Source organism: Punica granatum, chromosome 4, assembly GCF_007655135.1.
Source record: "Punica granatum isolate Tunisia-2019 chromosome 4, ASM765513v2, whole genome shotgun sequence".
Taxonomy (NCBI): domain Eukaryota; kingdom Viridiplantae; phylum Streptophyta; class Magnoliopsida; order Myrtales; family Lythraceae; genus Punica; species Punica granatum.
In genome coordinates, this window is record NC_045130.1 from 4,345,231 (window position 1) to 4,370,893 (window position 25,663).

At 38.0% G+C, this 25,663-nt stretch overlaps 2 protein-coding genes and 1 long non-coding RNA gene across 6 annotated transcripts; 2 read left to right on the plus strand and 1 right to left on the minus strand.

Annotated features, from left to right (window-relative positions):
• Window positions 1-184: 184 nt before the first annotated feature.
• On the minus strand, window positions 185-4,212 carry LOC116204789. Of its 4 annotated transcripts, none has more exons than XM_031537080.1 (7): window positions 3,177-4,207; window positions 1,940-2,245; window positions 1,444-1,569; window positions 1,248-1,328; window positions 984-1,054; window positions 780-879; window positions 185-629 (listed from the first exon to the last, which is right to left on the minus strand). In XM_031537080.1, the coding sequence occupies exons 1-5, from the start codon at window positions 4,036-4,038 to the stop codon at window positions 1,029-1,031; spliced, it is 1,401 nt and encodes a 466-aa protein (XP_031392940.1). In that variant the 5' UTR covers window positions 4,039-4,207; the 3' UTR covers window positions 185-629; window positions 780-879; window positions 984-1,028. The 4 variants fall into 4 exon arrangements, with proteins under 4 accessions (XP_031392940.1, XP_031392941.1, XP_031392939.1 ...); XM_031537081.1 differs by having other exon boundaries at window positions 984-1,150; window positions 1,914-2,245; XM_031537079.1 differs by having other exon boundaries at window positions 984-1,150; window positions 3,177-4,206.
• Window positions 4,213-11,749: 7,537 nt separating this feature from the next.
• LOC116203052 lies at window positions 11,750-12,349 on the plus strand. Its single transcript, XM_031534717.1, has one exon. The coding sequence runs from the start codon at window positions 11,876-11,878 to the stop codon at window positions 12,047-12,049; it is 174 nt and encodes a 57-aa protein (XP_031390577.1). The 5' UTR covers window positions 11,750-11,875; the 3' UTR covers window positions 12,050-12,349.
• Window positions 12,350-14,347: 1,998 nt separating this feature from the next.
• LOC116202452 lies at window positions 14,348-15,455 on the plus strand. The gene is made up of 2 exons (XR_004156075.1): window positions 14,348-14,854; window positions 14,939-15,455. It is a non-coding gene; the product is annotated as an uncharacterized LOC116202452 (long non-coding RNA).
• Window positions 15,456-25,663: the final 10,208 nt, after the last annotated feature.

The window sequence follows — 25,663 nt, forward strand, 5'->3', positions numbered from 1 at the left end:
CCCTACAGTTTCTTTCGTTCCATTTACCCAAAGAGGACCCTTCTTCCCTTTTTCTCTGTTAAAAATGATATGAAACCTGCAGAAGTGAATGCCGCCCTATCGAAAACCGGAGCGAACTGTAGAATCCGGCTTAGCGAAACCCGGTTCAGTTAAGGTTCGAAGCAAAAGACAATTCCAGAGACAATTGGTAAAGAAACGTGGAACAATATCATGTTCGGAGCTTCTGGTAGATGATATTCAAACGCGTTTCATAATTAATCAGTGAACCTGTTTTATGACTCTTAGAAAAGTCTAGGAACAACGCAAAAGAAAGAAAAAACGACCTTGATCACAAGTCTTAGAAGCCAGAAAAGAATCCCGTCTTATAACCAAACCAGAGTGGATCGACTCTCTTTAAAGGGCGTGGCGACTGAAGCTGCCTCCAAGTTGCAGAGTAAGTTCCAGTGGCGAGCATCTAAGCACTCATTGCTCTGCTCGGCTCCACGGGAAATAGAGGTACACTGGAGTACCAGCTATTGTTCCAAGTCCATCAAGGAGATTGTGCCAGGGTTGGACTCTGGTTTCTGAAACTCCAATTTCGAGGATGCAGGGATTCTTGAACAGGCATTCAACTGGTCTCATTGATCTGTCTGCCAAGGGAGCGGGGAAAACCCAAAAGAAAATAAAGTGTCAAGAGTTGATGGAACAAAAACAATCGGGGATCTAACATTGGCAACAGTAAACCTCGGTCAGACCAACTTTCCATTCAGTCCAAGGAAAAGGTTTTCAAGAGCATGTACCTCCTAGAGCTCAGTGTCATCAAGATACCCTGAATATCTTGCACGAGAAAACTAAGCTCTTTATATACCAAAATTATCCCATTAAGCACACCAAGACCAACTGAAAGTTCAGAGAAGAAGATGGTTAATCTCGTGCGAGGGAGAAAATCAAAGATTAAAAGTAAATAAATGAAGAAAAATCTCCAGTGCAGTTTGAATACTAACAGCTCAACGTCGACCAGGAAGCATCCACCTTGGTCAAAAATAATTTCAATACAGCCTCGAGGATAAGTGTCCTGAAAGTGAAATAAGTCCAATGCAGCATTGCGTGAAAGGATTGCCATAAACAATCACTAGTCACTTTCATGAAATAGTGTATACGTATATGCTTCCTGCGGAACAGAAAAGTAAGGGATTTACATGAGAACTGAGTTCGCCCATTAATTTTATATAACCCGGGAATAGAATAGGTGACCAAACTAGGAATACCTTGACCAAGAATCAATGTGCCATGCGATGACAGGGGAACCAAAGCTTGAATCTTTTCACTAGTGAAGATTGCCTGCCCCACTGAGAAAATAAGAAACAATGCAATTACTAGTCCCTATTTATTCAAATGCAAAAAGATGGCTAAAGAGGGTTCAATTTAATGAATAATAGAAAAGCTGCGGCATGTAGAAAAAACCTGATATCTGTCTCAGCTTTTCCTCAATATCATTTCCATCTTTTTCACCATTAGCAGCATCTATATCACATCCATTAATCACATGCACGGAATAATGCCCATCAGAAACCCAAACAGTTTCAGCTCCTGCAAAATGGTTCCAAGCTATCATACTTGCGAAGGAACATTAGCCCATAACCCAATTGCTAATGGTATTAGAGATTACAAGAAGTCATCAATGATGAATTAGGACTTGTGAAGCCTCTAAGAATGTCATAATAAATTTTCCATCTCATGACACGTATATGTAAGGGTACATAAGATGCAGTTTCATACTCTACATGAGCTCTTCTTTTTTTTTTCCTTTGTGCAAATAAATAGAGATGGACTTTCATTCACTGTGATTGAGACGATGCAGCTGAAATAATAAATGGGCACAAGATTCCACCAAAGGACAAATTTCCGAGCACAGATTTGAAAAACCCCAATACCATATGAACAGGGGAGAGCAGCATACTCAGCGAGGAATCAGGAAGAGCAGCCAAGTGTTGCACTTTCATCGTACAAGGTAATCGCCTCAGGTGAATTTTGAAATTGGGACTGGAGAATGTGTTAGACTTGGGCAGGCATAAGAGGTGCAAATCTCCATGAGAGTCTAATACCATAAATGTTTCTGGGGATAATGCTTGGATCGAAGTAGCCTTCAAAGAAAGCACTGGTTTTGATGGAGATTTCAAGTCTAAGCTGTCATCTCTCTCAAATGTCACATAACAGGCATGGCCTATGTGTGTGTCTTGTTTTAACTTCAAACACTTCTGCTTGACTGCATGTTTAGAAAAGCATCATCAGCACCATGCAACATGAGTACTTTGGAGTATCAAAGACATTGATGAGCAAGCAACAATAAGATCATTCCAGGTAGGCAAGCATATCGTGGTATGAATGAGCAAAAGTACATAAACATGGCACTTTCGTGGAAAAAAAGCTGAGAGCAACAACATATCAACCGGTGGAGAAAGTCAACAGAACAAAAGGCAAAGCTTTTAATGATTAGTAATTTACCCTCTAAACGCATTGACTAGGATTTAAACCATAGAACCGCGCCTGTGTTAATAGGATTAGCAGCCATATCCTGGCAAACAGAATTACCTATTTGTCAGAGCAGAACTGCGATTTCAGAGGAGTGTATGACAGTTGTCTACACAAGACTGCCAAAAGTTCTTCTAGTAGTTGTCATTCAATATATTATAAGAAGACATGACCACTGAAGATGAAAGGAAACACAGAGCAAACGTGCGAAAGTGGCAGCAATAAAATTTCTGTTTCAATTCGAAGTCAATCGCTGCAAAGTGAAAGTGCATGACACACTACTAATTTTCATTCATGCGTTTGTTATCCTACCAAATATTCAAGCTAACATCTTTTAAGCATATTCCGGTTGACAATATTGAATCTACCAGAACCTCCATTTCTACATTAAATATAAAGCTCAAATCAACAAACTTAATGAGCAAGAAACCAAATGGCCAAAAAATATGAGCATGAGACCGAACATCTTGTTAACTGCACTGCATTTACAACCATTTCCTAATCTTAGGTTAAAACAGAAAAGTACAAGTAGCGGTTGAAAAGTTATTCTAAAGCAGTTAATACGGTTGGTTAGATAGCTCCATCTCGTATTCTCTGATCACACGATCTTTATATGCAGAATTTCAAGCAAGAAATACAAAGAAGCAAGGAGGATGCCAACTTACTTGATCCACAATGCTTATCAATCTTCCCCTCCAAGTGACAATCGCAAGCATTCTCCGAGTGTCCCGTGGTACTCTCACTAATCACGCCATTGGGCAATCGCGGTCCTCTAAACCCATTCTTCGAATTCGAAGTCATGTTCTTCACTTTCTTACTATGCCCTTTTCCGAGTAACCTCAAATCGAAAACCCGAACCCCATTCTCCTCGCCGAAAACTGCCAGCCCAAACGCGACACAAATAGACCAAACCGGCCTGCAGCTCTCGATCACAGCATACTTCATCAGCTTCACAACCAACCCGTCTTCACTGGCTCTCTCGTCCCCCGCGGTCCTAACCCCATACACCCAAACTTTCGAGCTGGAAATCGAATACATGGAGAACAAGTTGACCGACCCGGAAAGCTTAACAGAAAACCCATGGTGATTATCGACCGAGACCCCAGAATTCGGCTCAAAGGTGAGACCCTTCTGCTTGCACACCACCTTAGGCCTGGTGAATTTGGCAGTACTGCCCCGTTGGAGGGCGTAGAAGCGGAGGAGGATCTGGGACCCGCCGCGGTGGGGCCCGGACACGATGAAGAGGACAATAGGGGTGGAATTAGGGTTCTGCTGGAGGAGGAGGAAGATGGAAGAGGAGGAGGGCGGCTGGATTAGGGTTTGGGGAGGGGGGAGGGAGGAGAGGGAAAGGAGGGAAGTCAGGGAAGGGAAGAGGGAGAGGGAGGAGTCCGGGTGGGTCAGGGCAAGAGATTGAGACGTGGGCTCGAAGAGGAGAGATGTCGGGGCCGCGGAGGAGGAGGAGGAGGAGGCAGAAGAGGAAGAAGAAGAAGGGGACAGGGAGAGCTTGGAAGCTTGAACCACAACCATTACAGAGGCGAGAGACCATTAACTAAACTAACTGAGGAAGTCTGATGTCCGTTGAGAGACGGAGTCCGAGGGAACGAACAAACAACGACATTGAAGTTGGAGTTGGAACGAAGCCGAGGTTTTGGTTTGAAGCTCGGTGGTCGTGTTCGGGGCGGATCCAGGAATCATCGGGAGATCCGAGATTAGTATAAAACTTTAATTTAATTAGTTTATTAATGTTCAATTTACGATAATAACCCTTTATTTTTCTTTTCTTTAGTTGTGAGAATCATCATTTATAAGGTCATCCTAGATTAAGGATTTATCGAGAGAGCTGGTTAGAGAAAGAAAGGGAATAAGAATGAACAGGAGGAGGAAAGAGTCATTAGAGAGTTTGTTATCAGGTGTCAGGATAAAACCAGACTATGATTGAGGAACATAGATTTTTTTTTTTTTTGGCTAACCTGGAGTTTCCGGACTTTGCCCGACTAATTCTCGAAACTCTGTGAACCCCCGACAGCGCACTGAACGGATAATCACGTCAAAGGCGCTCCGGTGACTGCAAGAGATTTCAAACTCGGAATCGGGTGGATATTAAACTCCTCTTTACCACTAGACCAAACTCCTTGGAGTTAGGAACAGAGACATTTGTTTATTGCTAACGAAGTATGAACTGATGATGTGGCTACAAGTATGACCTCATTGAGTACGCCAATTGAATTTAAGGATCTTTTTTCTTTTTAACCAGAGGTGTTCGAACTTCGCCCGACTAAAATCCTCGAGGCTCCGTGAACTCCGGCGGCGCACAGAACGGATAATCACTTCAAAGACGATCCGGTGGCTCCAAGAGGTTTCGAACCGAGATCGGGTTGATATTTAAACTCTTTCTTACCACTAAACCAAACTCCTTGAAGTTAATTTAAGGACGTAATCATTTAGTTCGGAGTGAAACTTCTCATACGCAAATTGTTGTTTATCATGTGATTTTGCCTCAAGTAATTACCTCCGGAAGTCGATAGGCCTCTCTGAAGAGGCGGTATCCGTGATATTGGCCCATTTAAAAAATTGGGCCCTTTCTTTTAAAGGCCCAATGGGCCTGTTCGAATCTTCAGAAATTCAGTAATAAGCCCGTCCAGCATATTGTGCAAGGCCATCCAAGTCCCTGTACACGCGCTGGCTCGCGATTCTCATGTCTACTGTCTATGAAGCGTGCCTTATGGCTGCAGTCCTCGCCATCATGCCCGAACTCTATATGCTGCAGAGTCCGCTCGAAATGTGTCCTAACATCAAAGAGTCGTGGCAATGGCTCCAAACCGTGCTGTAAGGCATCATTTATCATGAATCACGGCGAACGTGCTCCGTAATTAAAAATGCAATGATCCCGGGGTCAAGCCCTTAGCTTGCATTCGAATCAAATTTAGAGATATTCTCCATGCATTCTATTAGAGGATTTCTGCCGATACAACTCATTTATTCATTTATTTATTTTTGGTTCCTTCTCGAGCATCCATGCAATAAATTGCGTTCAAAACAATCAAAACACGTATGATTGAGATTTTAAAAAAAGGGGTGGGAAAAAGAGAAAAAGATCTTGAACAGGCTGATGGAGACATAGGAATCCCAGATCATTAATGCAAGCAAGAGCCTTAAAACAGAAGGTCCAAATAAAAGCAATGAGAAGTCTTATCCATTGAATCTCTGAGAGGTACCTAGACGCTTAAATATGCAGACATATATGTATACATATATACATATTATATACAATCCAGGTACGATATATATGTGTGTGCGTGCGTGTATTGATGTCTTTTCTTTCTGCTGGAATTAATGGAATAGACACGTTATGGATATAAATGAATGGAATTTAGTGGAATTATTTATTTATAAGGGTGAAAATTAATGGAATGTATGAAAGAATAGAACAGATTGTGTCAACGGCCTAAACAAAAATCTAGGTTGCCTGCTTTAGTCTAGACAGGGACCATGTCCCTCGCGGGACTGTCACGTGCTGACCTCTCTGTATTGTACCGTACACAATCACTTGTCCCTTCTCTAACCAAACAATTATAAATTATTATATGAGCGTCACTTACATTTAAAATCGACCAATGTAACTATTCCTTTTTGGGGAAAAAAAAAAAAGGAACAACAATAAATAGCTTTCAAATCAGAAAAGGTTTTTCACTTTTTATCATTTTTCAAATCGTTAAATAGATTTAATCTAAGTGTAACTTGTCTAAAAATGTTTGTCTATAACCCATGCAGCCATTTTTCCCACAAAGAGAAAATGCAAATAAATCAATAGAGTCAAGAGCAAATTAAAAATAATATGGGGAAGCTAAGGAAGAATGAGAACAAAGGATGACCAGCTAAGCTAAGCTGTGGGAAACATCCGAGAGACAGTGTTAGGTAAGGCTAGCAACCTGTGTCGTGTCCTGTTTATGCAGGAAGGGTTCGGGTGAAAAATGCTTAAATCTTAACGGGACGCGTTTATTAAACGTGTCAAAACCTGAAAATCGGGACACAATCCGTTTATTTCCGGATTGACATGGATCTACCTATTTAATCTGATTAATTAAGCGCGTGTAGTTGTGTACATGTATGCATACCTACACGATACCGCACGAATACCCAAAATGAATCCTTTTCTGCAATATTTACACAAAAATGATAAACACAAATTAAAATAACTAAATTATAGAGAAAATGAGGTGTGGTGCAGTAACTAACACTCTTGCCCGGTAATCTAGAGGTTCCATGTTCGATTCTCATCGGTGGGACTACTCGTGCCCTTTATTTAGATTTTCTTGCCATTTTCTTATATTATAGACCATGAGGCCCCTATTATAATCGAAAAAATAACTTAATTGTAAATATAGTGATAACTATACGAAATGAGCATAACAAAGTACTAATATACAAAACCATATCCATTATCCAATGAAGTTATCACAATATACTTCACCCAAGTTCATGAGTCCAAGACTAATACACTCATAAATGGGTAAATAGGCTAATAGATTCAATAACATGATAAAACACATTTAATTAAATGGGTAAATTCGTGTTTATATGGATTACACGGATTCAAGCAGTTAAAAATACTATTTTTATACGAGTTATGCGGGTGCGATCCGTTTAAACCGAAAACACGTTTAGCCAAATCCGAACCTATTAATTCCGTATCATATCTAAATCGTGTTACCATATCGTGTCAGAAAATATTAGCACTAGTGTCATGCATGATCTTGAATCTTTATTCATTTATTAAGATTTTTCCGTTTATTTGCCCTGCCAATTTTTAATATTCAGTTGCCTGCTCATTCGAAGGTGCCTCTCTCTTTCGTGGCCATATTACATGAGATATTGTTATGTATATGGCCACGATGCATTAACGAGCTCGAAATATCTCGATCTTATTTTCGTTACATTACTGCATATGTTCCACATGAAATCGATTGAAGAAAACATTTTGTTTGTGCTATAAATGTTTCTCTACAGTCCATAAGAACAACACATTCAAGTTGATAGAATTGCCTTTTTTTTTTCTTTTTTTTAGGGTGAACCTGACATTTGAAAATTCAATTGGATCATGATTAATCCAATCGAGTCGAATCGACCATTAAATAGTAAAACTCTCATAACATGAATTTTCTGCATTTACAAAGACTCGAACTCGGATATTACTTAAGCTGAACGAACATCAAGCCGTTTAAACCAACCCATATTAGTGATATGATTGTCTGCTTATTATCATTACTAGTATTTCCATATGCAAGAATAGGCCATGTTTGGATTCAGGAACAAAAAATTTTAATTTAACTTTAACCTTAACTCAATACACTACACAACAAAAATACACATTTCACAAGTAAAAAATTTTAACTTTAACTTTAACTCAACACACTACATAACAAAAATACACGTTTCCCAAGTCAAATTTATAATCACATCTCATTGGTCATTTTTCACAATCAAAATCAAAATCAAAATCAAAATTACTTTAACTCTGAATCCAAATACACCCTGAAGCTCTCGAACGTCCCAGTCCCATACCTAATGTTTATACATTAAATTTCAACTCAATATATGTATATCTCTAACCCGATCCTAATAAGATTGTCACTGGCGTAATATGTTCTCATTCCATCTGGATCCTACCAAGGCCATCAAGCTCAACCCTACTTTGCGTTGAGCCAACCTTAATAATTAAACAGTCTCTAATCTACGTCCCCCAAGCTCTCTCTTTTGTTTAATTTTTCTTCCACTTTTTTTCCCCTTCTTTTCGTGTACGCTATTACTCAATTCCTTTTCTTCTTTTTTCCCTCCTTTTTTTTGTATGATGTTCTCCTCCTCAACAGATCATGAGGTATACAGTGTAATTATTGAACATAGAATGAAAATCATAGGCCATATAATTGCTGGATATACATATATATGTACAGATATATCATATGCCCATGCATCAATTGGAATTTAAATTATCTCTCCTATTTTCTGCCCCCCCAACTCATTGTAGCTAGTCTCAAATAATATTGATATTTTCTTTTTGTGATGTATGTGTGTAATATAAAATGACATAGCCCATACTTTTAATTGTTTATATTATTTCTCTGCGTTTTTCTTATTATATATAAAAAGAAGCCATTAAGTTGAAGAATTCTTCCGACATATGCATTGGGACTCCTCATGCACTGTTCTTCAAACTCACTATTCAAAGTTAAACACATATAAAATAGTTTTAATTTTCTCATGGTTAAATATCTTTTTTTCTTTCGTTAATGTCTTATTTTATTCGGGCCAAAGCTAAATCCTCAATGGCTGCGAAGGTGTGAATGAAACTTTTTCCACTTACAAAATAATGAAGAGGCAACGGCTAAAACTGAACAAGAAGTGGCCAAAATCATACAAAGTATAGCTAATTAGCACAACACGAGGCCAAAATTACCAGGATTTTCACTGATATTGTGGCTTGACTTTGTTCTAATCGAGATTCGAGACGACGGTGATAATTCAAAATCAGCAGAAAAATCATATAAAACGTATATTGCCCGCTATCTTGCTTTTGAACAAAATACCGTTTGATATGACTCCTTTAATGTCCATATTAATTCACACGGTTTCGGTATACGCATGTGCATGAAAGATCTTCACATTAAAGAAAGAGCGTACAACAGTAGTATATTATCTCGCTTGATAATAAAGAAATTTCAAATTCGATTATCATTAATGGAAAAACATATTTCATTTATTTTACTTTTCATTTCTTTTTACAACGCCCATACACACCCTTTGTAATAAAAAAAAAGGATATTCATATCAATCGACGTTATAAGAACACAATCTACTGAAACTTGGCATATTCCGGTAGAGAAATATGCATGGGAAAAAATAATTTGAAATCAATATTTACCAGTTTTTGGTGCACATCCTTTATATCCGAAAGTTCATTGGAATCCAACTAATTCATATTCGAACCGAGTCCATTCATTAAGTGATAAAACTCTTTAATCATGGATTGTATCTATTTACAGGACTCAAATAAAAAATCTTGCTTAAGGAAAATGGTTGTTGAATCATCTAAATTAACCCACTTTAATATTATTAGGATTTATTAGTTTGGATTCATATGAATCTCGATATACAGTTTCTCAATTTTTGCTAATAATATGTGACAAACAAGAAGAAAGGATGACCAAATTGAACATATATTATCTTAATAGATTTGGTAAGTCACAAGTGTTTTAAGGTTCTTTGAATCATTGGAATACAACATATATATAACTTTATCTACAAATTAAATATTTCATTTGGCTTGGGAGGGGGACACGAGACAAGACATGTGGGATTATGGCTCTGTTGTCCAAGCTAAGCAAACTCTGGCTAGTAGTTTATTCCATGTCGGTTGAGTTCTTAATAGTGTATTTGGTTTTACAGTTGAGTTAAGTTAAATTTTGATTTTAATTGGTTTGTAATGATTGAAATGTTAAATTATGAGAAAAAATGTGAAAAAAGTAATGAATAGTAGAAAAAAGTAATGATTGTATTGTTGAACTGACAAAAAAGTAATAAATAATTGAGAGAATTTATTATTAAAAATTAAATTGAATGGTTAAAAAAATTAAAGAAAAATAAAAAAGTAATAATTGTATTATTGATTTTTGTTATGTAGTGAGTAAAGTTAAAGTTAAAGTTAAAATTTTAAAATCGAATTGGGAAATCAAACGGACGTTAAACATCCGCCAAGCAACTGTTTAAAATTTTGAACTTCCTCTTTTTGCCCCATTTGTTTATCCAATTGGTTCCCCCCTGGTCCCCATCGAAGATCACACACTATGATTTTGTGCATCTTTTTTGATAATGGCGCCTTAAAGTACCGATTAAGATATGTAATTGTGCCCATAATCCTTGCAATTAATTATAATGATACCGATCCGTGACAAATCCATAATTCAATTCCGTACTCTTCCGAGAAACATATCATTTGAGACGACATAAAGTATGATCACGAGATATCTCTCATTAAAAAATTATGTAAAATATATATAATGCGATGCAAGTCACGACAGTCAACCCATAAAAGTTAAATATATTCGATTATTAAAGTTAGATACGTCATTTGCAAAAACGGGACACAGTTCAGACCTCTCTTGTCTCAATGATGCTGTAGACAAATCTTTGTTAGACAAAAAAAAAAAAGAGCTGAGGAAACTAATGGATATTACGCACTACTCGTGGCTAAATTACAAGAAGTGATGAACTTATAATTAGCAACTTATGATGGGTATGGTAACCAAGAAGACCATTCAAAGAACTCTAACACTAACCCCACTTGGTCTGACAATTTTGAGGTTTCAATTTCACTCTTTAGGTTTTAGCACTTACATGTCTAGCACTTTTGACTGACTGCACCCCCGCCCAATTTCTTTTTTCTTTTTCAATCTTGACTAAATTTCTTGATCTTCTGGTCAGCAAAATGACAACTGTCGGTTAATAGCTGTTTGATGATGAAATTTCATCATATATTTTTTTTTTGGGTCCGCTTACGCTCAGTACGATATGCTGTGGTCCTGAAGTGAAAAAAGGGAAAAATCGAAAGTGAAAGCCAAATTACTGAGAACCCTCAATAATAACAACAATAATATGATTCAAACCTTTTGGTGGGCGATCCACTGTTGTGTAATTTATTGATCGAGAGCTACTGAGCCTTTTTCTGGTCATACATCTATAATCATAGCCTAATAATTCCGAAACGTTTATAGGTCCAAACTTCATTGCACTATTAGTTTCATTAAACACGGAGTCACAGTAATAAATTCATTCATAGTTCTTGTGAATGAAGGAACTTTTTAATTAAAAAAGTTTTACTCCTTACTTTTTAGTTGACATATCCGACTTAAACTGAATTAGTCAGGAACTCATTCGACTTTTGGATACAAGAATACACATCTAAAAAAATTCATTCATCTTGATCTTTCCAGCTAGTTAACTAGAGCATATGCTCGATATTCAGTGAATTTTCTACTTCGAATCGATCCTTATGTCGATCTCTCGATCTTCTCACAACCTGATCGGCATGCTCGGCATACCTATGGGTCGATGGTCAGTCACATTGATTGGGGGCATGAATTTCAAGTTGGGTGAAGGCCTAATCTATACACGATTTCGCATTGGAGATAATATAATGGAGTGGGGCCCACACTCTCGCTCCTTATAAGAACCCCTTCCTCTTCCTCAACATTTCATCATCAAAGCACTTCACCTCTTGCAACTACACAATCAGTCTCTCTCAAGAAAGCCACTGAGAGAAGTCAAGAAGAAGAAGAGAAGGAGAAAGTGTATTATATATAATATACACATGATGAAGATGATGATGGGCAGCAATGACACTTCATCGGCTTCTAAGGAGTCCAACTCCAAGAGATCATCGAAGGCAACTTGCAGAAGGCTCGGAGGGTACCTCAGGCAGCAGAAAGGCAGGCTTTACATCATCAGACGATGCGTGGTCATGCTCCTCTGCTGGCACGACTAGTTAGTTATAATGATCGTCTGTCGTGTCGGGAAATCTGAAGCGATTATACCTTGCAACAGAGTAGGAGATCCATTAATCAATCAATGCTCGAAAGAGCGAGGTTCTTCACTCCGAAAGCACGCCCTTTGGTTCCGGCAACGTTAGATATTGTCAGTTTTGGATATGTGATCTTGTATTACTTTAGCTAGGTCTCTCTTTTCTTTTCTTTTTGATTTGGTCTATTTGTTATATAGCTAGCTAGGTCAATTTGTACATATTCGAGAGAATTAATTGATTAATCTTCATTATCATTCTTAATCTCACTCTTAGTTCAATTTCTTTACAAACCAAATATTTAAATACAGTTGCATATATATTGTTAATTACGTATATTAGGTACTATTCGAGATTTTTCGGGCACTCTCGACTCGTCAAATAACACGACTCAATAATTTTTTTTCCTTATAAAAAAAATATTGTTGAATTCTGGCCGAAAACAGATCGATCAATGTGCGACTTTCATGCATGTTTTATGTCATGGGTGTAAGCTTCCCTATTAATTGCATTTCGTAAAGCATGATGAGAATCCAACGAAAGATCATTGTTTTGAGCAAAAAAATTGAAAGATCATTATTGCACTACTACTACTACACACACCCACACACACACACATGTATTTATGTGCGTGAGTGAGAGTGAGTGGGGCAGCATATATATATAATATAAAATACAAAGCTGAAAATGTTTTCTATTCTCAAATGATTGTCTTTCCCGAAGAAATTGCCCTATACGAGCTATATAAACATTATGGTCTTGTCAACTCGCACAGCTATGAAATGGGAAACTTTGGAAAGTAAAGCATTATTTCATCACATGTGGGCTGTACCTCATGAATTGGGACACTTTTATCGCATATCGCAGAATTAATGACTTTCCTTCTAAATATATTTCCCTTCAAAAACCGTAAATCTACAGTAACTTTTTTTTTTGGACATATTAAAAAAAATTATCGTGGGTGTTCTTTTATGGGTGAAAATTTTATCAGTAAAAGTACGTACCCATGCATTTATCATTATAATCAAATGACACAAAAAGTAGGGTTCTGACAATTATTGCCTTTTAATGTTCTTTCATTTCACACGTTGAGACTTATGCTACTGATTAAGTTGAAAGCTAGCCATGTGAGCTCAATTATACATGCATGCATAGATATGTTCCAACAAAATCGTTATGGGTCAACACCCGGTGCTTCATTTTCCACTTAAAATGCCTTTCTCATACCAAAACAAGAAATGTTGATAGCTTAGTAGTAATAATATCCCACCGTTCAACATCCTTTATGACCAAATGGTATTTTATAAAAGAGGATCATGAACTCAATAGAAGGGAAAAAAAAAAAAACGGCAGTATAGTCTTGCCGACGAGACTCAAGTCTAGGATTTCTTCATAATAAGTTGAAGATGGGCAACGCAATTGTACAGTAACTCCATTTCTCAGTCATATATAAGTATATGTAATGAGACCGCTTAAATGTTGATTTGCTCGGAAAAAATAATGAACTTCTCTAACACCAAAGGCCCCGAATGCATATAACGCTTTTCGACAATCGAATACACCCTACATGGAGTTTAGTAACTTTCTTGTAATAAGATTGGGTAAAATATGTATACATGCATATACTGAAAGAGAATATGTATATATCTCTATATACGTGCATGTATATATGATATATTCTCTTTCACATAGAGTCACGGGAGACCAAGACATGGGAGAGGATGATACCATATCTTACCTCCAACTTTGGCATATGTGATAATATTCTACCAACAAAGTGTGAAAATATTAAGGAATGGGACCCCTCAATTGGTTCTCCGGTACTTCCCCCACAAGGAATCAAATTGGAAAGGAGGAGAAGGGAACTCCCATCAAAATTTCATATTGCCCGCACGTACAACGCGTGTGAAGGTGGTCAGAGATGAGTCAGAATCCATCAGTGGTTTCTTCTACTATTTACTTTTGGTCCCCCAAAACAATTTATTAAGGCAGCTCGTTTCAGCGTGGCAGAATTAAATATGAGGAGGGATAGGTCCTGATGAGGTTGGACATTGCTTTGCTTTCCCATGCGATGGGACCCTCATGTGATGAATCTCTCGTTTCCTATATACGTATGTTGCCCGTGTTGATTTACTGAGGCACATGAACTGAATAATTGATTGAAGAAATGAAATGCAAAGTAACATAAAAGCTCCATCAGTGAAAATCAAACTTCACAATTTTCGTATATTCAGATTGTAAAATATATATAGTGTCCCATAAATCGGATGCAAATATTTTGGTTCTTACACTTGTCGATTTTAGAGCTCCATATATAATAATTACTTGGAACTATTCCTTAAAAAAAAACACTCTCTCTCGCCAGCGCCTCCCCAACCTAGCCATCACTCCCGCTGGGGTGAGTAGCTCCAGTCACGCGCGTCGGCTGCCTACCCTCGCTCCCGATGAGAGGATCCCACCTTCCTCCTCACCGGTGACTATCCTTCCTCCTCCACTGCCGTGTCGATGGCTTTTGCCTAGGGACCATTTTCGCTCCCCCCCCCCCAAATACCCTTTTATCTCTAGCGGTGTCCCCTCCTCTCCCTTATGGTGGCGGCTTCTTCATCTTTGATTGGTCCTCCTCTCTCCGAGTTTTTCCTCCAGACCTTCACAATTGGTCCTTTCCGCCAGATCGCTACTCCTTCCATATTTGATCTTGATCTAAGCAGGGTTAGATCCGACCCGGTTTTTAGATCGGGTCTGGTCGCAGTGTATTGAATCCATCCTATTCGGGTTAGGTCTAATCCGTCTATTGGTATCTGAGTTGTTGCGATCGTAATGTTTCGACTTCTTTCTCTTTTATCCCTCTTGTTGCAGGTGCCTTCCCCGGCTTACCGGATTAGTCAGCTCTTGATTCGTCACTGGCTGGATTAGTTGGCTCCTTGGCACCCTCCCCAGCTTCGCTGTTAGTCGACGCCTGTTGCCTTGCCCGGCCTGGATTATTGGTCTGATTTGGTGGCTGACTCTGTGATGGGTCCCTAGTGCACGAATACCGCTCAAGACCCCCCTGCGTTGCTCTGATGTTAGGGTCTCCTCGAAACATAGGCTTCATATGGCCGAGTTCTACATGGATATATGGCTTGAGGACCCTTACTTGGTTTATCGGGGTCCATGTGTGACACATAAGATTTTTATCGGAATTTTCGGATAGCTGCTACTTTATATTTCACCTCAAATCTCCCGTGTAGTATGCCTGGGAGGATCCGATTATTTCTGATATTGTAATTTTCATTTTCTTGAGCATTTCACTTTGTGTACTCTTAGTATATGTTATAAATGAATTCTCAAGGTTCATGAGAAAAAAAATAAATATAGTGAAGTTAGTTTTACAATCTTTAATTTAGAAAAGTACAAGCAAAAGCAATTCTCATGGTTCTTGAATAGCACTTCAATTAATAACTGCAAAATGGGGATCAATTTCATTCAATAGGTTGATAGATACGTCGTGTCTCATCAGAAAAAAAATATATTATAACAAATATACGAGGAGATGGAATAAAAAGAAGAAAAAGAATGAGTAAACTTTTGATTTTTTAATTAAGTTGGAGGAGATAATCATCATGACTCTTTCATTTTTGTAAGTGTATATGTAATTCTTCCGCAGAGAGCAAATTTAAAATAAAAATATATAAGTTTCTGCAGAGGGGAGAAAAGGAGTGAAAACTCCAAGGGGGGTGGTGGACATCTGTGTGAGCCAATGAGGAGGTGACACCTCACGATGGGTAGGGGCCGACCAGAGTTGGATTGGTCAAAGGCAGCTTTTACCATACCCACGTGCGCATCCTAATCAGGAAGCCCCACATTTACTGCCCCCTTCCTCCCTCCTCCTCACTCCTCCACCTGTTCTGTTTTCGGATTCCTTTCCGATCTAACAAATGTGGGCCCCACATTCCCCCCTTAACTCTGTGGGGCCCCACCCGTCAGCTACTCTGTTCTGCTCCTTATCATGGACGCATCAATTGTCGTTCACTCCTCTCCATCCCCATTTCCACGCGGGTACTTTTACGCTCTACCGATCAATGTTATCAGGAACAGATCCGGGATTTGTATTAAGAGGCGAGATTCTTTCTAGAGTGAATAATAAAATAATTTTTCCAAATTAAAGATAAATATTAAAAAAAACTTCATCAAAATTCGAAAGACTATACGTAAATTTTCACAAGACCTGAAAATTTTCAGGAGCGCCGACTACCCCCCTCAATCCCTAGAACCATCCCCAAATATTACCGATAAATTTCTCGATAACCGTTTTTTGCTATGGAGTTGTTTGGTTGGAGTATTATTAGATCGCAAAGAATGTGAAGATTATAAAAATATTTAAACTATGAAATCATTTTTTCTGAATTGTTGGCTGAAATATGAAATTTTTGCGTTTGGTAAATGTATTGAATTACTGAGAATTTAAGTAATAATATAAGATTTATGATTATAGAGATATGATGTGGATTTTATATTTGTAATTTCGTCGTAATACGAGAAATCCATGTATTTCGAATACAAAGATTTTACCAACAACAGTATTGGAAAAATAATTACAATAGTTAGTTTACTATCAAATAGTGCAACTAATATACAAAGTTTGGAATTTACATTGTAAAAAAAGGTTCTTCTTTTTCTATGTGAACCATAATATTCAGAATTCTAATTTGACCCAAACTAATCCAGTCGAGTCGAGTTAGGCCAGTAAATGGTAAAACTCTCCCAACATGGGTTTTCTGTATTCATAATGAGTCGAATCTGAGACCTTACTTAAACTAAAAAAGCGTCGAATCGCTTGAACTAGTCATTAGTGATGAAAAAAAACATTACTATTAAATTGAACCAAACACCCCTTACATATAAATAAAATATATATATATATATATATATAGAAAGTATCTAGTAGATAGACAGCACAAAGCAGAAGAATGAATATTATTAATAGCTCGAATTATTATCATACATAATTGATTTTTAATTGGATGAATCTTATTATTTCTTCATTCATCACATCGTTGATAAAACCATTTGAAATTTTTTTCCTTTTTTTTTCCTTACGATCATTCGCAATGTGATTGGTTTGATGGCTTGTAATCGGGGCTTTCGTACCTTTTCTGAATATTACATTTACTTATTATATCCCAACGGTTAATTAGGTTATTACAACGACCAATGGGAGAAAATATTCTTTCGTGATGTTCGCGAACAGCTATCTGGGCATTTTAAGTTAGGAGGCATCGTGTTTGGTTTGAAACTTCAATTTTTCACCTTCGTTTTTAAGGAAAAAAACGAGAACAGTTTGTAAAGGATGTCTTTGTAGACACACGAACAGTTGCTCGTGTGTCTGCATTGCACATGCGTGCGACCATCATAATGTTTTCAGTAATTTTCAAAAAGAGCGTTTTGATTACGAGCTTTCAGAATTTCAAACAAAAAAGAAAAAGAAAAACTCTATCTTGATCTTGTCAGAGCAAACATTCATCAATACCGACCAGTTTGATCAATTACCAAATTTTCTAAGTAATTCAATGAAATTTTGGCGATGTTTGACTGAACTTATTTTGAAATGCTAAAATTAAACATTTTCAACAATTTTTATACGCCGATATACTGACTGAAATGAGTTACCCAAAGTTTATCTACTTTAATGCCTGTTTGATTTATAAGTTTGATTTTAGAATCATGATTTTGATTTTAACTCAACACACTATACAACAAAAATACTAGTTTCCAAGTCAAATTTATAATCACATCTCATTTGTCATTTTTCACAATCAAAATTAAAATAAAAATCAAATTTACTTTAACTCTAAAATCAAACGCACCCTTAAGTATTTTTTTTTAAACCTTGACATAAAGACCACAAGTATTCTCTCCTTTTTTACTTCTTTTCTTTTCATGCTTTGAACCCGGTATCCGAAAGCCAATTGGGTCTCGACCAATCCAATCGAGTCGAGTCAGCTCACTAAAATGTAAAACTCTCACAGCCTGCTATTTTTACATTCACAAATATTCAAATCCAATACTTTATTTAAACGGAACAAGTGCCGAACAGCTTGAAGCAACAATATCGATTTTCCTTTTTTTACTTTTGCCCAATAATATATTATCGTAAAATCTATTTTTTCCTAATTATTATATTATAAAATAGGAAAATATTTTATACTACATGTCCCAGCTTCATTTTTCTTTGGTCCGAGAGAGCATTATTGTGATTGAACGAATCACAAACAAGAAAACAAAGAAAAGCAACTCCTCCCTCACCCTAGTATGTTCCTGAACTCAACAGCCCATGCATACAATTGCACAGTCTCACCTCTCCCTTTCACACGACACAACCACATCAAATTAAGCAATTCATCCTAACGTGATCGAATTCATCAGCTGTTGTAAACGAGTCTTACCCGGTATCATGATTGATTGTACTCGATAATTGATTAATATATAGCTAGATATATTCAGATATACATGAGTGATCTTACAGTGTCGTATTCTCGACAATTTAAATATTTTGGCCTGTCTTTCATTTTTGTTGGTGTCAGGTTTAGCATTTGGTTAATTCAGAGGCACGCGTGGTCGGGCGAGAGTTTGCTTGAGATTGATACGGGAGGGACGGTTCGGATGAATTGTTAATTTCGACTTTTCCTTTTTCTGGCAAAGACAGAGTTGTATCAAAACCAGTAATGAAACATAGTCCAGGCCACAGGAGAAACAGATCCCCGGACTTCCACGAGCAAGGTTGAAATTAAGAAGCGTTGGTTGAGAAGTCACAAGTGACCCGATTCATCGGGCACATACATCCCCCCGGACTTCGAAATGCGACTATTGTTTAAGTTTGGGAATGTATCAGCGCTTCCTTTAAATTAGAAGGGGTATGTACAAAATGCTCGAATCTCTTACAGCTTTAACTAGGACATTTCGTTATGTCGTGAATCATCACTGATTCATAATTGAGCTCGAAGTTGACCCATCTCCAATGTGTGCGCAATTATTTCACAGTTTCGTACTGTGGATGCCTGCGATCGATCATCTCCAGCGACCTCTGGAAGTCTCGTGTATGTTTGTTTTTATTAGTTAATTTGTCTAGATAGGGATCCAATTTCTGATTTAACTACTTATATGCGATACAAACATATCAAAAACTAGCAAAGTCCCACGACAAGGGTCAGGTCACGTCAACTTCTTATCTGAAATCTTAGTTTTATAGATTTTTTTTTTCCGATTACAAGGGAAACCAGTGAACGTAGTATATTAAAATAAAAATATTAAATATCTAATGATGGGACACGAATAATCCTACTGTGTATCGAATCTTGGACCTCTTAATCACCATACGAGACGTGCGCTATATCCTCTATTGATAGCTTTATAGTCTTTTCACTCTTCATATATGCCCTCATTATATTACGTCCCTCAATGTATATATATTACGTACAGTTTTCTTCTCTGTTTGCAAACCCTCGGCTCGGTATTATATCTTTTGCTATAGTGAGAATATATTTACATTACCAAACTGACTGATAGTTAATTGATTTCGACCCAAATTCGTGTATTTATTTATAGTATGGGGGTATTAATTAATTAATTAGATATAAGTTCAAGTAATTCTGTCCTCGTTTAATCAATTTCACGTGCATTCGTGACTATTATAGCTCATTTATTTTTTCAATTTTCCAACCAATTTAATCGTTAGGAACATTGAAAAATAGCCTGTGAATTAACTTTATGTTCCACAATTTTAGATTTTTCTCGGTTATGTATTATTCGCAATATCTCATCTAGCTACCTAAGCGCTTGGTCTTGGGCCCAATGATTATATTCACACTCTAAAGATGATTGAAGCACATCTGAAGTCCATAACATTTCCCTGCCCATGGGTCTATGTGCTCAGCATCACTATTAGGCCCCCAGATGTAAAATAGAAAATTAAAATTCAAAAGTGCATACTTTAATTTTTACTATACTAGAGGAACATCCGCACTGTGAGCGGAATGATATCAATTTTTCATTTAAAAATTGTAGCCGCGATAAGTCGATACTTGTTTTAAAAACTATTTATTTTAAAGTCATTTTCATTCTTTTAAATCGATATAGCTACATTCTGTGTTAATTAGATGTTATGATATGGGCAAACTTGAAAAAAAAATAATAATAAATAAATAAATATATATATATATATATATATATGTTACACCAGGTACCGCACTTGTCCACTTTGTAATGGATAGATAGATATAAATAGAAGATATAGATATATGTAAAATAAAAATCTGACAACGTGTACAACACATTCCTATCAATGTTTTTTCCCTTTTGATTTTTTTCCCCCCCGGAAGTTACAATGGAAACATGGGCGTAATCAAGAGATAGAAGGAATCGAACCTGAAATCCTTCTATTCCAAATTAAAGAGTGCAGTTACGACAATTATTTTCTGACAGTTACGTATGGAAGTTTCTGTGAATCCACCAGCTCCGGTGGGCAGTGACCGTGCTACGGACGCCTCCGCCCGCCGTGAAGTCCTCCACTGAAGAGGACGACCAGTGGTCAAGCGGTCGAGGAGCACCAAGAGGATCGAGAAAGTTCGGATTTTTTGAAGGACAAAGACCTGTCTTCTCCTTTGTACGCCACTCCTATGGCGAATACCTCTGCTGCAACGCCCTTATCTAAGGTAGGCAAGCGTAAGATTTCTTTCAAAGACATGGCCCCTGTTAGGTAAAATCCATGGGTTTACTTCAGACTCGGGCCCATCCGCAACCCAAAAACTTAAGCCAATGGGTTGCTAGACCATTATATCTTATAAAGATATGGATTTCCTCTCAACTTTTCCATGTGGGATTACTTCCAACACCTGCACTCACCATTCTCCATATAGGAGAGAAACCGGCCCAACAATTCCCCCCCTTCTCGACTATATGGAGGACTTCGAGCCGGGCTTTCACTTCCGGACTCGGATACCAATTGTTAGGCCCTTCACCAGCCACGAGTTCCACACTCGGGCCTTGGTGCGGTGTGGGTTTCCACGCATAGCGTGTGCACTTCCCTAGAATCGTTACCTTGGGCTCTGATACCACTTGTTAGGTAAAATCCATGGGCTTTCTTCAGACTCGGGCCCATCCGCAACTCAAAAGCTTAAGCCAATGGGTTGTTAGACCATTATCTCTTATAAACCTATGGATTTTCTCTCAACTTTTCCATGTGGGAATACTTTCAACACCTGCACTCACCATTCTCCATATAGGAGAGAAACCGGCCCAACAGCCCCTGGGCATTCGGCAGAGGATGTTCTTGTCAATGATATCTGCCTTGGAAAGGGACTGCTGCTCAGGAAGAGGACATGGATTTCGGTGATGAGGAAACTGATGACATAGGGACGAAACTATGTCCCGGATTAAGATTCTCTACGGCCACGCTATGACGCATTCGTGCGCCGTGGTGGGGCTCACTGATTATTAAAATCCCGGGCCGTTGTGCCGGTGATATGTATCTTCGCCGGAGACTGTTGCAGTTATGGAAGCCAAAGTGAGAATTCAAGTTAATCAGCCTGGGTCATGACTTTTACACACGAAGTTTGGTAATCCGAAAGATAGGGAATTTGTCCTTCGTGAAGGTCCTTGAACCATCCTCAAACACTATCTGTCCATGTGGGCCCGGGCTCCTGAAACGGCAGAAGACGTGGCAAATCGGTATCTCAAGAAAATAAGTTATGATAACCTTGTCTTAAGGAAAACGGTCTTCGGAGCACAACTCATTGCCTTTAACTGTGAAAAGATGAGATTTAGGCAAAATTCCATCATTTATGGCCTCAAACGGGCATTTTTATATTATTTGAGCATTTTTACAATTTTAGGAAACGTTTATGTCTTTCGTGTAATTTATGCGTTTTTAATTCTATTTAAGCGATGTAAACCTTAGTGTTAAGCAGTTGTTGTCTTTGATCATCTAATAAAGTTTAGAGCTACCGTGCTCTTTCGCCCAATCTCGGATTCGATTCAAGTTGGATGTCGATTTCCTAGGAATTCGAATAATTAATAGGGAATTGAATGTCGTAATTCCAGTATTTTGTGGAATCAACGGATATGTGACAAGTTGTTCGTGTGTACGCTGCGTCAGCTCCCAATTTCCTCCCTTCGAAGGCCATAATAGATAAGGCTGCTGTCTGGGTTCGCATTCCTGAATTCCCAACGGAGTATTAGACTGAGGAATGCTTGTGGGAGCCAGGTAATATCATTCCGAGACCTACCCTCCATGTCATGCATGATTGTATCTTTGTGTGAGCCACTTGGGATCATCTTCTCAGCAAACCTGCCCGGACAGACCTTTCTCTTGCAACCGCTACTAGAATGGCTTTTATCTAATTTGCGCACCCGGCGTCGTCTACGACGTCACAACTCTGATGCTTCACCTAATTGGACGACCATCTTCGGTGTTGGTTGTTGGTTTATTTGGAAATGGCGTAATCAAGAGATCTTCCGAGAAGGCTTTACCAGACCAACCCATCCTATTTCTCGTGTGCTTGAGAGGGTAGACACTTTCCTTGCCTCGACTTAATCCGGCCAATTCTGAATCTAGACGCTCTTAGCAGTTGGTGCAATGGCATAAACCACCAGTAGGAATCCTTAAATTGAATACTAATGGTGCTTCTCGTAAAAACTCGGGGTTAGCTGGTGCAGGTGGAATCATTTGTGATGAACATGGGAATTGGATTAGTGGTTTTATGTTGAATTTGGGTATCGTTTCTTCAATGTTGGCGGAACTTCATGGCATCCTTTTAGGTCTCCGTCTTGCATGGGATTTGGTTGCAGGCATCTGTCTATTGAGGTGGACTCGTTAGCGGCTCGTGATCTTATTCTTGGTTGGATGCGCTGTTCTCCTATATTCAAGTGGTTGGTGGATGATATCCGATCTCTAATTGCGAATGGGAGGTTTTGGTTCATCATGTATTGCGCGAAGAGAACTGTTGTGCAGATTGACTAGCTCGTCAAGCCATGTCACTTCCTTTTGGTATTTATGTTTTATCCTTGGTTCCTAATGGCTTAGGCAGTTTGTTGTTAGATGATGTTTTGGGAGTTACTACTCTACATTCCCGTTCGTCTTCTTAACCTATTGTAGGGCCTAGGCCCCTTAACTTACCGAAAAATAAAATAAAAGAGATAGAGGAAGGCAAAATAAAGGATTGCATAATGTATGGGTGAATTGGCTAACTAGACAAAGCATCTAATGGATCTAATCACCCATTAGACATCGATGTTCTTGGTTTTATTTCCTAATAATGAATTCAAACCATTTTCTATCAGAAGATATTGTTGGGTGTCTATTATGCTCTTCACATTGTTTAATCTTTATTAGGTTTCGTATCTTTTGTTCACCAAAAATTAAGGGTATGTTTTGTCCCCAAGAATTCGGGTTCCCTTCCCCATGTATTCCATATGAAATACTAATTCCCTAGTTCGAGAAACCACTAATCCGGAATAGGAATTCCGAGTCGGGTTTCGCATCAGGCATGGATGATGAATATACATTCATCACATGGACACGTTGAATGGCCATTCCCGATAGAATCCTCATAAAGATTAGAGGCGAAATCCCATAAATGTCCTCCATTATTCGAATTTTTGAGTGTGCCATTCACCCCTACTGTTCATTGTTTTCCCTATCTCCCCTTCTTTCTCCTCCTATCTGATCGATTCTGCCAAAAAGAAGTCACTTTCTTAGACCAAAACCCATTATTCTAGTTGAATTTCCTCGATTCTGACTGAAGGAGAATGAATCGAACACTTGAAAATGTCTGAAGCTCCCTCCACCTCAACCTTCTTTTGATTGGCCGTCAACTCGCTCCTCCGCCCGACCATCGTCGTCGTCGTTGCCACCACTCCACCGTACAAACCCATGGCTCGCGGGCCCCAGATCTGACCTCCTGAGCCACTCGAGGCTCGCGAGCCCAATGGTTGGGTTTGCGAGTCCCAAGTCTCGACAAACCCAAGCTCGGGATGCCTGGGGCTCGTAGAGAGAGAAAGAGTTTCTCTCTCTACGAACCCAAGCTCACTAGCTTGGGTTAGTGAAGATCGAGGGCTCGCGACCCTTGGGCTGGGCTCGCGAGCCTAGCACGAATTCACTGAGGGGCTCGCGAGCCTTAGATGGCTCGAGAGCCAAAGCCAACTCTCTGTAGCCATGGATTTTAATACCGTTCATCTTCTTCAACGAAGAAGATGAACGGTGAATTTTAAATTTTTTTAAAATTTTTTAATTTAATATATTATTTTAATATTTGAGGGTATATATATGTTTTTTTATTTTATTTATGATATATTCTCAATTTTCGTTATTTTTCTATTCTGTCCAATCAAACAAAATGAATTTCATCATAATTTCAATTCTATTCCCTCTCAATTTTAGTCACAATCTATTTTATTCTGCATCAATTTCATTTCAGCAAACTAAACGTACCGTAAAGAATTGCGAAAATACTAACAAGGATCGAACTAGCCAAGCTTATCTCGGAAGCTCCGGATTTATCAGTCTTGTTGATATTTGATATGTCTAAATATTATACAATTCTAATCGAAATCATCTTCCCAGCTGATTGGCCCTTTGGTGTATATATATATAAGTAATGAAAATGCATGACAGGTTGCGAAAGAGAGCTGCTTTATGAACAACAGACTCATGCCACCATACACGTATATAAGCTACAGAAATCACAAAGCTTTTAGTTAGATCGTACATGTGCGTAGTAGTTAAATCTCCTTTGTCCATCTGAAAATAACAGGGGAACTAACCTCCCCTATTTCCGGTAGCTGTCCAGCGCTTTTGTCCTCCATGTGAAACCAATAATATCGAGATGATTAACATCGTGAGAGAGCTAGAGAGAAAGATGTTTCTCAATATAAAGTCATATATATATATATATATTTTATTTTTTTCGATTATAAATGGGACTCTTGAATCTAATAAAAATTTCTTCTTAATCTTTTTTAAGAATAACTTCTTCTTAATCTTTGTTTGCCCATGCGTGCATCTCAAGCATGACATGTATATATTTTCAATTTTTGCAATTCTAATTGATTTCATCTTATATATAATTTTAGGGGTTATTAGTACATATCGAAAAAAACGCATAGCTTGTCAATATTTTCTATACTACCAAAGTTATATTACAAAATAAAGAACAAGAACAATGAAATTTACATGGATTAATGGTTTGAGAACCCTTCCACTTATTTTAACCGAGTCCATGCGGAATGGCGAGGGATTTTGATCCGGACTTCAGAAGGTTGTTGTATTTGTATTTACGTTGACTGTTTTGTTTTTTTCACCTATATTTTTCCCATGTAGAAGGACCCCTCCGATTAATTCCGATCTAATAATTTTTTACTTCTTGAGCATCTTGTCATGTACTATTTTCATTGTCATGTACTATTTTCATTATAAATGAATCCTCATTACTTTTCGATAAGAAAAAAAATGAAGAACAAAAGACTGTCAAGTAGGATTGACCAGGGAGGTTCTATACAACCACAAGCATGCGCTGATTCTAAAATTATAATAGTAAAATGCATTAGAAA

Bases quoted from the DNA above. Each gene is read 5' to 3' on its own strand.
- LOC116204789 (XM_031537079.1), bottom strand. From the start codon at position 4,038: ATGGTTGTGGTTCAAGCTTCCAAGCTCTCCCTGTCCCCTTCTTCTTCT. The intron at 1,570-1,939 runs GTATGCTGCTCT...ACCATTTTGCAG, and splicing joins TCTTCCTGATTCCTCGCTGA to GAGCTGAAACTGTTTGGGTT. The intron at 1,329-1,443 runs GTTTTTTCTACA...TTATTTTCTCAG, and splicing joins AAAGCTGAGACAGATATCAG to TGGGGCAGGCAATCTTCACT.
- LOC116203052 (XM_031534717.1), top strand. From the start codon at position 11,876: ATGATGAAGATGATGATGGGCAGCAATGACACTTCATCGGCTTCTAAG.